Below are 14,711 nucleotides of genomic sequence, written 5' to 3' on the forward strand. Positions count from 1 at the left end.
GGATCAGACTGAGAGAACGATAAATAACACTGTAAAGCCGTTTGATACTTGGCTTCCTCGATTACAGCTCGATCGGTGGGTGGTCGATCGCATTTAGAAGAAGCGTCCACTTGGCGACGCGAATTTGCCTCCTCTTAAAGCTACTTCTCCGCTCCAATTTTCCACAAGAATGTGACACGTAGCAATCTTCGTAACCTCCGGGCCGTGCCGCACGATTTATTGGCCGCCGAGTGTACCACCGACGATTTATCTTCTCGCGACGTTCATCCTCCCTTCACCTTCTTCTCTTCCTCCTCTTCCTCCTTTTCCTCCTCTTCCTCCTCTTCCTCCATTTTCTTCTCTTCCTTCTTCTTCTTCTTATTTCTCTTCTCCACCTCCAGGTTCTGTTGAACCCTCGCTTATACCCTCTACTCGTTTCACCGACGCCATCTGGGAGGCACGCACGTCTTCTCTGCTTTGCTTCTACTCTTTACCGGTCATCCTTTACGATCGGTTGCGAATCGCGACGTGATATCGCAGTGTTTCTCAACTTTCGAATAACTCGAAGACAAAAATCTATCTATATCGATTATCTTCCATCCAATACCGTCTTAAGTATAAGATTACTTATCAAAAGTTTAGAATCATTATTATATAAAGTCAGAGAAATAGAAAATTTATCAATAGAAGGAAAGAAAGGAAATGACTTTTTTTTAGAATTATCGAGGAACATTGATTTGCAAATTAAAGCTTACCAGTAGTACGTTTTCTATTTTTAATATTATTTTTTCTGTCTTTTTTCTTTCGTTTTAATTTTAATTTTTTTCATCCTGACAATTAGCGTCTCCAATGAAATATATTCCGTGATTCTTATAGAAGTCAACTGAAATGTTCTAATAGGAAAATTCATTCCGAGCATTTCCTTAAATTAGGTGCACAAACTTATGCGAGAGCATTATAAATATAAGAAAATGCTGAAATTTCTTAAAAGATAATTCAACTTGTTAATATTTGATATATAATAACGATAGATCACTTCAAACTTTATCGGTATTATGTATTTGATTTTTACGAAAATCAGCAGCAAGTGATTCGAAACTCTTGGCCCTGGTAATGTAAATCATTTTCGTTGATCGAATAAATTTCAAAGAGATAAAACTAAGTTTTAGATGAAATATTTATACTCTTTGAATATATTATATTATACTTATATAGATATATATAGTTCCATTTCCTTTACTTTCCGTTCCTTTCCTACCTTTCCTTTCACAGTTTTGATATCTACTACAGGCTATCTATCAACATTGAGAAACACTGTGATATCATTTGCGTATACTTCGCTTACCATCCTGCTATCTCAAAGTTAGAGCTTCCTTACTTTCAACTATCGACAGTTCTCGATTGCCGAGCGTACCCTCGCGAATAGTTCGACGTGCGATATCGTCGAAGCGAATTTGCTGGATGCCTAGACGCGTTGCCACATATTGGAAATTCTTTAAGTGCATTTGACGGACGATCTCTCTCTCTCTCTCTCTTTCCCCCCCCCTCCCTCTTCTTTACCCTCCCCGATCTACTTCCCACTCTTTACATTTTTTTACCATCTTCCATCGAATTCGACGATTAAAGAATATATTTTAAACAACGTATTCGATCATTTTATTTATTATACCATTCTAATCTATAATTATTATTATTAAACACGATTATATATAACTTTTTCGATTTCATTGCTTCCGTATATGTAAAACAATGCAACGATAAATATTGTAGGTACTATAAAATGACAATAGTAACGAAAGTTCTTTTTTTTTTTTTTTATCATTATATGATTTGTCACTCGTTAAAGTATTTATATGAAAACGTATATCTGCCTGGGCCTATTGGGTAAAATTAACGACAAAACTACTGGATCCGCAATGCGTTAAACAACCCCGTTGAATCACGAAATATTCGGGAAGACGATGCATTCTACTGTTCGAAAAAAGAAAATAAAGAAAGAAAGAAAAGAAAAAAAAAGAAAAGAAAAGGGGAAAGGGTAAAGAGGGAGAACTCGAAGACCGCAGGTGTAACGACCGCAGCAAGCGGTCGATAAAATGTACGCGGCTTTTCGGTGCGAGGTGGAACCGAGAAAACCTTCCTTTCTCATCCTCCCCCTTTCCCCTCTCACCACCTTCCTCTTCTCTCTCTCTCTCTCTCTCTCTCTCTCTCTCTCTCTCTCTCTCTTTCTTTCTCTACTTACGGTGGTGTTCTACTACGATTCAATGGAGAAAGGATTCGAGGAGCTGGAAATGGTAATCNTCTCTCTCTCTCTCTCTCTCTCTCTCTCTCTCTCTCTCTCTCTCTCTCTCACCTCCCTTCCATCTACTCCCATCCTACTGGTATGGATGTCTCGATAAAAAATGCAGCGATCACGTTTCGGCAGAGACTTTGAAATCCGTAAACCGTTGCCTCGTCTGGAGGATTTCTCGTTTTCTTCGTACGTTCCAACGAAACAGGCATCCCTTCTCTCGTCACCAAGAAGAAGAGATATCCATCCTCATTACCGAGCCGATATTTCTCAGCTTCTCAAGGGACAAGTTCGATCAATCGATCGACGAACGGATCGATCGATCGATTGACGGACTTTTCAAAGCCTTTTGCTTCAATACTTATATACACCATTCTCATGGGAGTGTTTAAACAATAAATTGGGATCGCTATCGGGAAAAATAAAAACTTGCTGAATTATCCATTTATTTTTTTGTTTTTTTCTTCTTCTTTTTTCTATTTCAAACTTAACACTATATTTCCCAAGCATTTTTGTATACCTATTACAACGTACACCCGTTAAATTGGCGAGTAAAAGAAAATATGTATTTTAAGCTAAAAGAGAAATAATTTTGAGTACACATATTTGTATCATTGAATCAATAAAAGTAAACATAAAAATTGGTGAAAAATAATAATAATGATTTTGATTATTTTATACATGAAGCTATAGTGACATGTTAATAGTCGCGAGAGATAATAATAATCTACTCGTACACAGGACACGTAACGCATGGAAATATGTATTGAAATGTTTAATAGTACAAACAATTTCTGCATCAAGGATTTACGCAAGTTAGATATAGTAACTTGGATCGTGTTTTACTTTGTTGATTGTTAACACGATCTATTATTTTTTTTGTTTCTGTTATCCTCTATAATACAGTTGCCGGATAAATTGTTCGAACCCCCGATGCTATCGAGTTACCAACAGCAACAGAAACAGCAACAACTGCATCAGCGAGTTACACTCTTCTGAGATAATCTCATTCTCCTTCGTTTACGAAGGACCTTCCCGGAACAATCGCTGAACGAACTCGAATTACTGGGACGAGTGATCGAACGAGTAAGTATCTCTGACTCTCATCCTTCTTGATTCTACCTTTCTTATTTTTCGAACTTCGATATTCTACACCTTAAATGGGCAAGAAACGTAGAAATCGATTCGCGGTAAAACAATCGACTAAAGAGAAAATTAGAGTGAGTGAGAGAAAGAGAGAAACTGAAACAGTTTCCTCATGTTGCGATCAAAATTTCACGTTTTGCTAGATCTTACGATGAGAATCGAGAGGGACGTTCGATTTTTTGATCGATCGTTACTGACGATCTAATTCGTTGGATTTCTATTTAGAAAGAGACAAAAATAAGGAATACTTCACGTTTTGCATAATTACAAGAATTGTTTTCTTTTTTCTTTTTGACGACTTGAAGTTTTTAGACATAGTTGAACTTTTTGTAATTGAACCTACAGATAGAATAGTTAATTTGGTACTGACTCACACATAGAAATGAGATATAAGTTTAACAAATTGATAAAATAAATTAATTGTTCTTTTTCATTTGAATTAATTGAAAATAAATAGGTAAAAAATAATAGGTAATAAATATTCTAATAGAAATAGAGAATGAATGTATGAAAGTTCGATTAATGAGAAAGGTAGATAAGTACCGATTGAAGGTACAGAAAAAGGACAAAGGGTTCTGACTGACAAAAGGTGTTCTGCGGCACGCGATGCGATTGTGCAGTTCCACCGATAAGAGCGGAACGTTGCCTGAGACGGAGATAGAAAGTGGCTGCTGTGGAAGTAAAAACAAGTGGTGCGAGATGAGGTTGATGCAAAGGGTAGCGATCAGTGGACTTTTGTCCGTAATACTGATCGTTCTCTTGACTGGAACGTTCGTCACCAGACGCGACCTAACCACTGTCGTTGAAAGAGGTGTTGCACCGGAGGAACGTGCGGAACAAGTAAATCCAGCTTGGATCCAGGACAATGCTGTACCTGGTGGTGGTGGTGGTGGCGGTGGTGGTGATGGTAGTGTTGGTATATTGGGAAATGGTGTTGCTGCTGCCGATGCTGTTGCTGGACCAGGTTTACCTCGGGAAGAGAATAGAATCGAAGATAAACAAGATCGACGAACCTTCAATCTCGTTAGGACGGTTCATAGGCCCTCCGAAGTTACGGTTGCCGTTGCACCACCACCCGCACCACTTCCAGGTCCTTACGTTGTTAGACCACCAAATCCACCTTTGGACGATGTAACTCATCAACGTCGTGAGAAAATCAAAGAGGTGAGTAATTATCAACGGTATAACATTGCGAATAATATCATCGCTATTTGAATATATTTACTATCCTATAATATTAATACATATTGCGTTTTTAAACGCGTTTCATTTGTTTTTAAGTTAAACGTTCTCGTTATACAGATTAATAAACTAATTTCACAAAAGTATCAACATAACGAATCTTATCGGTTTATTAAATCGTAAAGCGATTTGTTATTCTTCTAGTTTAATAAATTCTCTCATGTATGAGGAATAAGAAAGTTTGGCTAGTGGAGAAGCTATATTTTAGTAGTACCCCGGCAGCCAAATTTTATGCGCACCAACGAACGGGTTTATGTACTTAAAGCGTTATCGCGCTCCGCTATTAACTTCATAAGTATGGATTTGAAACAGTAACTTTACGAGGCATCGTCCTACACTCGGTCGAAAGTTCGAATCGAGCTTTTCGACCTCTCGATGAATCCTAGTTTATTCCGTCCTCTCCAACCGAAGCAATCTAGTGAACCGAAATCATCGATTTCATTCCAAGTCTTATTCTATTTGTTTGTTACGCTTAACAAGCATTAAATACGATTCATGTAACAATGCGTTCGATTGATAAATAAATTCGTACGATTTTTGCAATGTTATTTTCTTAGAAGAAAAAAAATAACTACACGTAATTATCTCGATCAATCAATTAATTGAAAATTATATAAAATCTTGTAAAAATCGATGATAACAGATTTCCAAGATTACTTTGGATAAAATCGGAATTCTTATAATAAAAATTTATTATCTTTGGATTGATATATAACGGATAATCTATATTGATTAAAAAGATACTTCGTATCTCCTCTGATGATGCTAACGAATGCTATAACGGTAAGTAACAAAATAATTCTTTCTATCTCTTTATTTTTTATTTTTACTAAAATATAAGAAAAGAAGAAAAAAAATCTGAGGGAATGACGAAGAAGAAAAAGAAGATGAAAGCACCAGAGTAAAAGGTAGTCAAAGTTCTGTGTTTTACGATTTCCATATAAAAGAATATCGTGACCGAAATAAAGTTTCATAACTTTAAATAAACCTCATTCGTCCTCGGTATTGTCTTACAAACAAATAATTTTCATTTAGAAACGTCGGAACGTCGATAAATAATTTTATTTGAACAAAATTATTATAATAATATTAGTAAAATACTTTTTCTCTGCTTATTATTGACGTTTGTGATTTATATATATGTATATATATTTTCTTTTTCCAAAAGAGATAATTTTAGAAATATATTTCATTTATTTGTTTAATCCAATTTAAAAATATAAAAATCTCGTATTAATATAATTATTATCTTTATTAAAATTTTATATAGAGAGGTAATTTATTGCTTATTAATATTAATATTAAAAAATCTTGTAATAATATTATTATCTGTATACAAATTGTTTTTTTTAATTTGAAAAATATATTTCATATATTGGCAAAATCAAATTACAAATATGAAAGAATGTCGTACAAGATAAGAAAAAAAAAATGATTAATGAATCGATTTTCGCCGATTCTACGAACATGCCAAGGTAAACTAAGATAATGGCGTAATTAATTTAATTTACGATCTCCAATTTCCACTTATTGTTAGATGGGAATTCAATGGACATTCGTTCTTTCTTTCCTACATTTATGATATTCTCTCTTTTTCTTTCTTGATTTGTTATTCTTTTTTCCTTCTTTTTACTTCTCTCGTAGTCTTCATGTCGTTATTTTACTCGTCGCGAGGAGACGACCGGCTGAGTCTTCGTTTCTTGTTTGAAAATTATAGTTCGCTACGCGTCCTTCCTCCTTCGAAGAATGATTTAAGCGTTTGCCGAGTCAACAGAATTAATCACGACGTCGATCCTGGAAAGACGAATAAGAAATGCTCCTCGACGTTTCGAGTTCTTGCTTTAACTCGTGTCACCCAGAAGCACGCGCCTTTCAAGAACATTTTCTTCTTATCAAAATTCGATTAAATAAAACTACGATAATAAAACGTCGAAGACGTTTTTATCGAATTCTTTCGATTGAGAAAGTAAGAACAAAAAAATTCTCTTTCTATCCTTTAATTCATATTCTACTTCTCTGAAAAATATTAATTCCTTTTTTACACTTTCTTTAACTAGAATTTATCGAAGTCATTAATAAAGAAATCGTTGTTAAATAAACGTCGGAAATTTATTCAAATTTTTCTCTTCTTTTCTTTCTTTTTTTTTTTTTTAATAAATTAACCTCCTCGTTGAATTCTCTCTCTTTCTCTCTCTCTCTCTCTCTTTCTTTTGATATCATTGAAGTAAAAAATTCATTCGAATTAATAAAATAGAATTATATCCTTTAGTTACAATTTATCAAACTCCCAGGTATATAAATTAATATGAATTAAGTATTTAAAATTTTTAATTTGCATTTAATAAATATGCATCATTAAATTCATTTCTTTCGATTTTATTGATGTACGAAAACAAATCGAATGAAAAGAAAATTATTCATGAAATTCATTAAACCAAATTTGTCATTATTTCAAAATATAATAAAGTATACCTTTAATTTTATATTTTTACATTATGTTTTATTTAACAAATTAGGTAGAACTAATTGTGAAAGTAATAAAATAATCGTTCTATCGTGAATTCAATGAAAGGAAGTTGAATAAAAGAAAATGATTCTTCTTTCTCGAAAATCGCGTACGATTGACTTTAACTTGTACTATAAAACTTACATAGGTTGTATTCGATTAAAGGACGATATTGCGCGAATTCGCACGAAACGTTTACTTTTCATTGTGACAAAGGGTAGACGGAAATTAAAAGGGAATCCTAAAGGTGGAAAAAGAAATTGACGCGAGGTCTTTTGTGTTTGTCCATTCGTTCCAGTATATCGATATTTGAGTGTGGGACAGGGGAGGGGGAGTAGGAGTATTGGGCATGTGGTAGTAGTTACTGTAACATTGATGGTGGTGTTTGAACCATAAAGAAAAGAATCGATGGTAAAAACGATGGTAATGAAAGAACACAGAGAATTCGACGTTAGGAATTTCGAGAATGAGTCTTTTGTCGTACGAGTTTAAATCAAAAAAGAAAAGAAAAAATTGCAAAAAAAAAAGACCGATGACAATCAACTTTGAAATGAAATAAAAATAAAAAAGTAAATGCAATCGTCTCAAACAAAATAAATTAAATTGCGAGAAATTTGCATAGCCCGAATGTTTTATAAAAAAAAAAAGAATTGCAAACAATTTTTGTCGTACGAGTGTTCAATAAGTAAAGTAAAACGAATAACGATTAAACTAATTGTAAGAAGAAATTGATGAAGTAAGTTAAAAAACGAAAAACAGAACGGCAAAAAGAGAACAAATCAATCGGTTCGTTAGCTTTTAAAAGTACATCCAGTCTATATTTTCCTTTTCGTTAAATAAAAAATCACTTGTATAATTTACTTATGGCAGAGGTGGCGAAATCTTTCTTCCTTTCTTTTTTTCGTCGATCGAAGAAAAACAGATTAATTTGGATAACGAAGCGATCAAATTCGAAGGGCCGAGGGTGGATTAGGTGGAACGGGGGGCTCAAGAGGGATAAAATAAAAGATGGAAATGTAATTCTATGAGAAGATTTTATTCTTTAACCGAATAGCTATCATTGCTAATTCCGATAGTATAGAAGAACAATAATGAATAACATTGCTTTTGACATGGGGATGTTTTACAACAATGTATATTTTCAAGAACAATAAAAATTCGTTTAATTACTTTAATAAAAAGCATTACAATGAATATCTATGATAATCGAGGAAGGTAGGGAAGGGAATGGGGTGCTGGGTGGTAGTAGTTGGGATCCAAGTTACAAAGTAAAAGAAATATCTTCGAGAGATAACGAACGAGTCAATCAGTTCAGTCAGAGTTCTTTTTCCTTCCTATTTCTATTTTTCTAATTTATCTCGTAAAATCTTATCACTCCTTGTATATTTCCATCGAAATGACCCCACAAGAACATTTTAAAATAATAACTACGTCTTGTCATCGAGTTTTACTCCTACTCTTAACAACCTACAACATATCATCATTCCGCAATTGAAAATTATTCCGATTAATGTTCGTACGTAAGACATCGTCTACGATGATCATTTTCGAGATCTGTTCAAATACATATATATATTTATATACAATTAGAAAATCTACACTAGTGATCTTAATTTTCGTAAAACTTCGATTAACAATTTGTTAATATCCTAAAAGTTACGATTAAAGATTTACCACGGTAATATACGTTAAGTTTGTAAGTTTTACGAAGGGTAAGCCATTAAAACTGCGGCAAAGAGTGTCAACTGAATTTTACGATATTTTTTCTCTTTTCTTTTCTTCTTCTTCTTCTTCTTCTTCTTCTTCTTTCTTTTTTTTCTTGTGTTCTATTCTTTTTTCTTTCCCTTCTTTTCGTACTCCGTAGAAACTTTCAGTCCATGGAGATCATAAATTTCTTTACGTCTTATGTGTTTCTGATGTAATCTCAAAAATCCATCTTGTTTTGACTTTTACGAAGAAAAAGGAAAGAAAAGCAACAACAACAACAACAACAACAACAACAACAACAACAACTATTACAATAGTTTGAACAAATTTCTTCGATGTTAGCTGTAATATCATTAACGTAATCGAAACTGTGTCACATCAACATAGTTTTTTCTTTCTCTCTCTCTCTCTTTCTCTCTCTAAAACATTTTGCAATTACGAATCGCAATGCAGGATGAGAGCTGTGCATACTAATCGACACACCTTTTGTTCCCATTAGTAACATTGGGTTAAATGGCGTTTCTAGTTATTATTGTTAATCGATATAACGATCCCTCGAGTCTAGGGAATTGCAATGTCACGAACTTGTTCGTGTCTAAGCGTAATTAAAAAGGGCAAAAATAAATGATTCATTACGATCCCTTAATTGTTAATGTTTAAAAAGCACTTAAGGGGTTACATCACCTAAGCGATCAATAAAACTAACATAAGTGGAACATTCTTTTTTGACACAGCTTTCAAATAGCATCACACACACGCGCACCCACAACCCATCCCGTGAACGTATGTCTGCAAGCTAGACTAAATTATGTCGTAAAAAATTTCATTTAAACAAGGGCTCAATTAGTTAACTCATGTATTCATGTACGTCATATCGATGATTATTGTTCGAGTAGATTGATTCTTTAGCAGTACGCTTGAACGCTTATAACATATACGATTATCCAATGATTCACTTATTGTAAAATACGATCAGATAATTAGAAATACTCATGAGATATACCAATCAAAAAGTTGCTATAAATATCATTCATTTTTTTCTTTTTTATTCTAATAACGAACCTTAATTATATGAATAATAACAATAATAATTATAATGATGATTATAATAAGAGGAAAATAGAAGAAGAGAAGAAAAAAATCAAGTATCACGAGTCGATGACTAATTTAAATCAGGATTTTCCTTATCTCGCTAGAAATAGATATTTCAAGGAAAGAACTTAATTTCGTTGCATCGTTTACCAACTTCCAAAAATGTTGGAAGATATAAAAAAAAGAGTGGAACGTTAGACTCGTGGTAACTGGAGTGAATCGATGCTTTGTTCGGTGCATTCATGTTTACACCTAAATCGTAGTGTTATCTAGAAGATAGAACGTTGAAAGTAAGTGCTTACACACCACCATCACGTAGATACACTAACCACGAAGATTATCTTAATGACACTGGTCATTTACTCGGCGATCATCATGCAAATTTCAAATTCTAAGCAAACGCATCGTCGCTCGATCTTCTCTCTGAATTTCTATTTGTATTTTTCTTTGTTTGTCTTTAAATTAGAATCGTCGTGATTGAAAATAAAAATAAAAATTTGTCTACCCGTAAAGATGAAAATAACACAATTTTAATATATATCAAAGATATCTAATTTTATTTTGCAACTTCGTTACGATTGGTCATGATTGTTGCTGGTTGGTTACCGGTCTAATTGTAAGTTATCTCATGATCTCATTGCGAAAGCAATGGCGCCGACATGACCATTTTCTTAACGAGAATAAAATTAGCTTGCTAACGCTTAGTACTTCGTCTTCTTTTTATTCGCGAAAAAGAACGTGGGCGATTAGTATCTATCTCGGTAATCATTCTTGACCTTGTTACCACAACGAGACGGTTAATCCGTAATCTTGAAACTGGATCGGTCAAATGGATCTTGAAAGGACAACAAAAAAATTAAGAAGACAAAAAGAGAAGAGAAAAAATTACTAGCTAATGTTTATACCTTTTTAACTCAACATTTTCGTCGAATAAATTAGCTCCTAGTTATTCGCGTATAATTATAACTTCGTTCACAAGGACCAAGAAAAAAAAAAGAAAGAAAGAAAGAAAAAGATAAGGAAAAATAAACGGTAAAATGGCTTTGAAGAAATCTCTCGATCGTTGCATTACCTTCACAGCGTAGTCCCTTCCACTCGGATTACCATTTCCAGCTCCTCGAATCCTTTCTCCATTGAATCGTAGTAGAACACCACCGTAAGTAGAGAAAGAAAGAGAGAGAGAGAGAGAGAGAAGGAAGGAGTAGGTACTGTTGAAGGACGACGTCGGCAAGGAAGACAAAGTCGTATTGTCTATCGATGCTTGGTGTGCTAACAGGACAATGACATGGCGGTTCCTTTTAACAAACTAGAAAGAGAAAGAGAGAGAAAGATATGTTGGAAGCAGCCAGCAGCAGTAGCAGCAGCAGTTTCAAGAACAGGAACAGGAGCAACGAAGAAGACGAAGAAAAAGAAGAAAAAGAAGAGAACTCTGGCACCATTCGATGCCGTCTTTCATTGAAGGTCAGAGAATAGATTTGGCGTGGGCGAGGGAGACCTGCTGGAGAAGGTTGTGGAACATCGTTGGCACCGGGTCCCACTTAGCGGAGATTAATTCACGCTATTAGCCCCTCGATGGCACAATGCACGACTCGCCTAACAATAATAAACAAAGCCATAATTATGGTAAGCCGGCTGGAGTAGCCCGAAGCAACGGCATCCGTGTAGGATTCTCTCGGCCAGCTCCTCGACCTTAACCTCTCTCTCTCTCTCTCCTCCTCCTCCTCCTCTTCTTCTTCCTCTTCCTCTCTCCCTCTCATATTCGTTCTCGCTTCCTGTCTGCATGAGCCAGATATCCAGGAGCGTTTCTACCTAAGCTCCTTGCACTTGGTGCACAATAGAGAGACGCAAGGTGTCGGTGTGTATGTGTAAATATTTCTACATATGTGTGCGTGTATAGGTCTACGCAAATTCCTCCTAAGGCACTCTCCAACAGCGATTTTGTACTTTGAAAAGAGTGAGAAAGAGAAAATGAAAGAGAGAAAGAGAGAGAGAGAGAGAGAGAGAGAGACAGAGAGAGAGAGAGAGAGAGAGAGAGAGAGAGAGAGAAAGAAAGAGAAAGAGAGAAAAAGAGACAGTCCCATAGTGTCGTGGCTCTCACGCCCTGCCAGGCTCCAGACTGAACCCTCTAAGCCCAGTGCCAGTCCAATCCTTTTGTACGCAAGGAAAAAAAAATACAAGAGCTTGCTGAGACAGGAATTTATAGTGTATCCTGGCGCCCACCGGTGCAACACACCAACACGTTCAACAACCATTCTTAAACTCTTCCATCAGTACCATGTTCTTGGTCCCAGTATGTCCAGAGTGAATCCTCGAAAATCCTTTATGAACACGTTATACTTACTCTTTTATTTTTTTTCTCTCTCGTTAACAAGATTTTCACATTTTGGAGACACGTAATCTCTTATGGTAGATAATAATAGAAAATATTTACTAAATTTAATGTTGATATATATTTAACTCTTTGGAAGTAAGCGATTGAACTACATCAACGCTTGAAGAAGAACGTTATCGTCGCCAGTTTTTCTTGCTCGCTAAGCGGAAAATTACCTTCAACTTGCTCCTGTCGCAAAAGACGTTTATACATTTTCCCTGGATCTACATATATAACATATATGTATATGCATATATATATATATATATATATACATATATAATATATAGACTATATTACTATGTGTGTATTATACATAGCGAACGGTTCCCTGAGGATCATCCGGTGCATCGAGGCGCGAGCCCGACTTCACGGCAGGACGCGTCCAATTATAGGCGTCCATTCGTTACGTGATCTCATTAAATCCCAAGAATCTCGAATTTCGATCCAACGAACCATCGCTCATCCTGGAACGCGCGTCCACATTGATAATTCCAAAATTATCCTTCCGTTTTTGACAACAAGCAAGAAGCATTTAACCTATTATCCCAGAGAAATTCTTTAATCGGTTAATATTAAAATATGAAATTAATTTCGATTAAAAATGGAATGGTGTCAATGGAGGCAGGAACTCTTGGATAAATTCAATCATCCAATATAGAGTTAGGAAGTTGAATATTCTTTTAATATACGAATTAAGAAGAATGGATTTATTTGATCATATTACAATTTAGATATTCATGATGAATTAAATCGTTCTATTAAAATCAACAAAATTTCCATTTACAATTTATTAAACATCAAAATATAAAGAAAATGTAACTGTGAATTAATTTGATTGATGTTCAAATTGAAATTAGGATAAAAAAGAAAAAGAGAGAGAGAAATAATCATGTTTTTCTATTTATTTTTCAATCAATTTATTTGTTTGTTCTAACTTTACAATCAAAGCAATCCCCTCTATTCTATTTCTATTTACTTTCCTCTCTTTTTTATATTTTTACTTTCTTTATTTTTTAAACTTTCTCTGTGTGTTATTAATGAAAATTCAGGATATGACCAATTTGGGAATATATCCTCCCGTTCTCAATTTTCAAGGATCATAGTTCGCAACACAGTTCAACGGTACTTTCAACTCTCGCACTATTCGTCCCAACGAAATTTTCCATTCGAGCACTCGAGTGTCCTCAGCATTGGTCTCGAAAAAAACCACCAACAGAGTCGGTCGTTGGGTCGGTCAGTCTGCTGGTTGGTTAGTTGGTTGGTTGGTTAGCTAGTCGGTTGGTTGTGGTGGTGATGTGCACTGATACAGATTAATTCGTGTCAAAGCTAGTCCAACTGGAAATCGTATTTCTCCTATTGTATTTCTCGTTGAATTTTACTCCCAAAAATCCCCAATAGATAAGTTTAATAAATCTGATACTTTTAGGATTTCCTCGATGAATAGAATGAAATGAGGAATTTAATTGGATATCTTGATATAATATAAATACGAGCGAAATCAGTGTTTTTTAATCTTCCTGCGAATCACTTTACAAAATTGCCTATAAATTGTAGCACGGAAAGGGAATACGTAAAAAAAACAGGAACTAATTGTAAGAAAAAGTCTAACCTGAGAAGACTTTTAAAAAAAGTAAGAAAGTTGGCGCGAAAATGGCGAATAATTGAGTGAAGCCACACGTCCTGTACGTAAGCTTTGCTTCCATCTCTTTTTTCTTCAGATACTTTCTCACTGTCTTTCACTGTCTCTCACTTTCTTTCTCTCTCTCTCTCTCTTTCTCTTTCTCTTTCTCTTTCTCTTTCTCTTCATCCTTAGTTCCCGGTCTCTGACACCGAGGCTAATGGTTTAATCCTAACATGGATGTTAACCAGATTACCGACCGAGGGCCGCTCGTGCGGTGAACATATACCGTGGTTTCTACGAACAAATTAGCCGCGATTACATGGATAATGGTGGAAGGGTTGATAGCCACGATGCACGAGCAGCGAAGCAAACCTGACACGTCGAAGCTGCCTACAATTTCCAAAGTTCTCGTCCTGAGTGATAACATCCCCCCCACGATCGATTCAAATCTTTTTCATTCCAAATTTTCATTCCTATATCTGAGAAACTTTATTATTCGTAATCTAAGTTTTTGACATTTTTGACAACAATAGAAACAAACATTTAAATACATTATTACTTCGAATGTTCATTAATTTTACTTTGATATTTGTCCAAGATACTCGACAAAATAAATTCAAACTAATTGTTAGAAATTGTTATCATCGCTTCGTACTCATTTTATCATTTCTAATAAGTTTCCGATAAATCAAACATCTAGTATAGTACTTCAAATGTTCTTTTAGTCAGAATTATTTCCACGGCACTCGACATAATA

General features: G+C 34.8%; 1 protein-coding gene across 3 annotated transcripts in view; it reads left to right on the forward strand.

Moving 5' to 3' along the window:
• LOC106793692 (mannosyl-oligosaccharide 1,2-alpha-mannosidase IA) overlaps positions 1 to 14,711 on the forward strand; it is a 306,271-nt gene that overhangs the window by 257,317 nt on the left and 34,243 nt on the right. Inside the window, exons 2-3 of one of the 3 annotated variants that reach the window (XM_014760835.1) lie at positions 3,173 to 3,352; positions 4,002 to 4,576. The exons of 1 other annotated variant lie outside the window; for it this stretch is intronic. In XM_014760835.1, the coding sequence (XP_014616321.1) occupies positions 4,019 to 4,576 (558 nt within the window). In that variant the 5' untranslated portion in view covers positions 3,173 to 3,352; positions 4,002 to 4,018. The remainder of the gene's footprint in view (positions 1 to 3,172; positions 3,353 to 4,001; positions 4,577 to 14,711) is intronic. One more of the 3 variants, XM_014760836.1, reaches the window with a different exon arrangement.

Source organism: Polistes canadensis, unplaced genomic scaffold, assembly GCF_001313835.1.
Source record: "Polistes canadensis isolate GaletaPanama2010 unplaced genomic scaffold, ASM131383v1 scaffold_17, whole genome shotgun sequence".
In the NCBI taxonomy this organism is placed as follows: Eukaryota; Metazoa; Arthropoda; class Insecta; order Hymenoptera; family Vespidae; genus Polistes; species Polistes canadensis.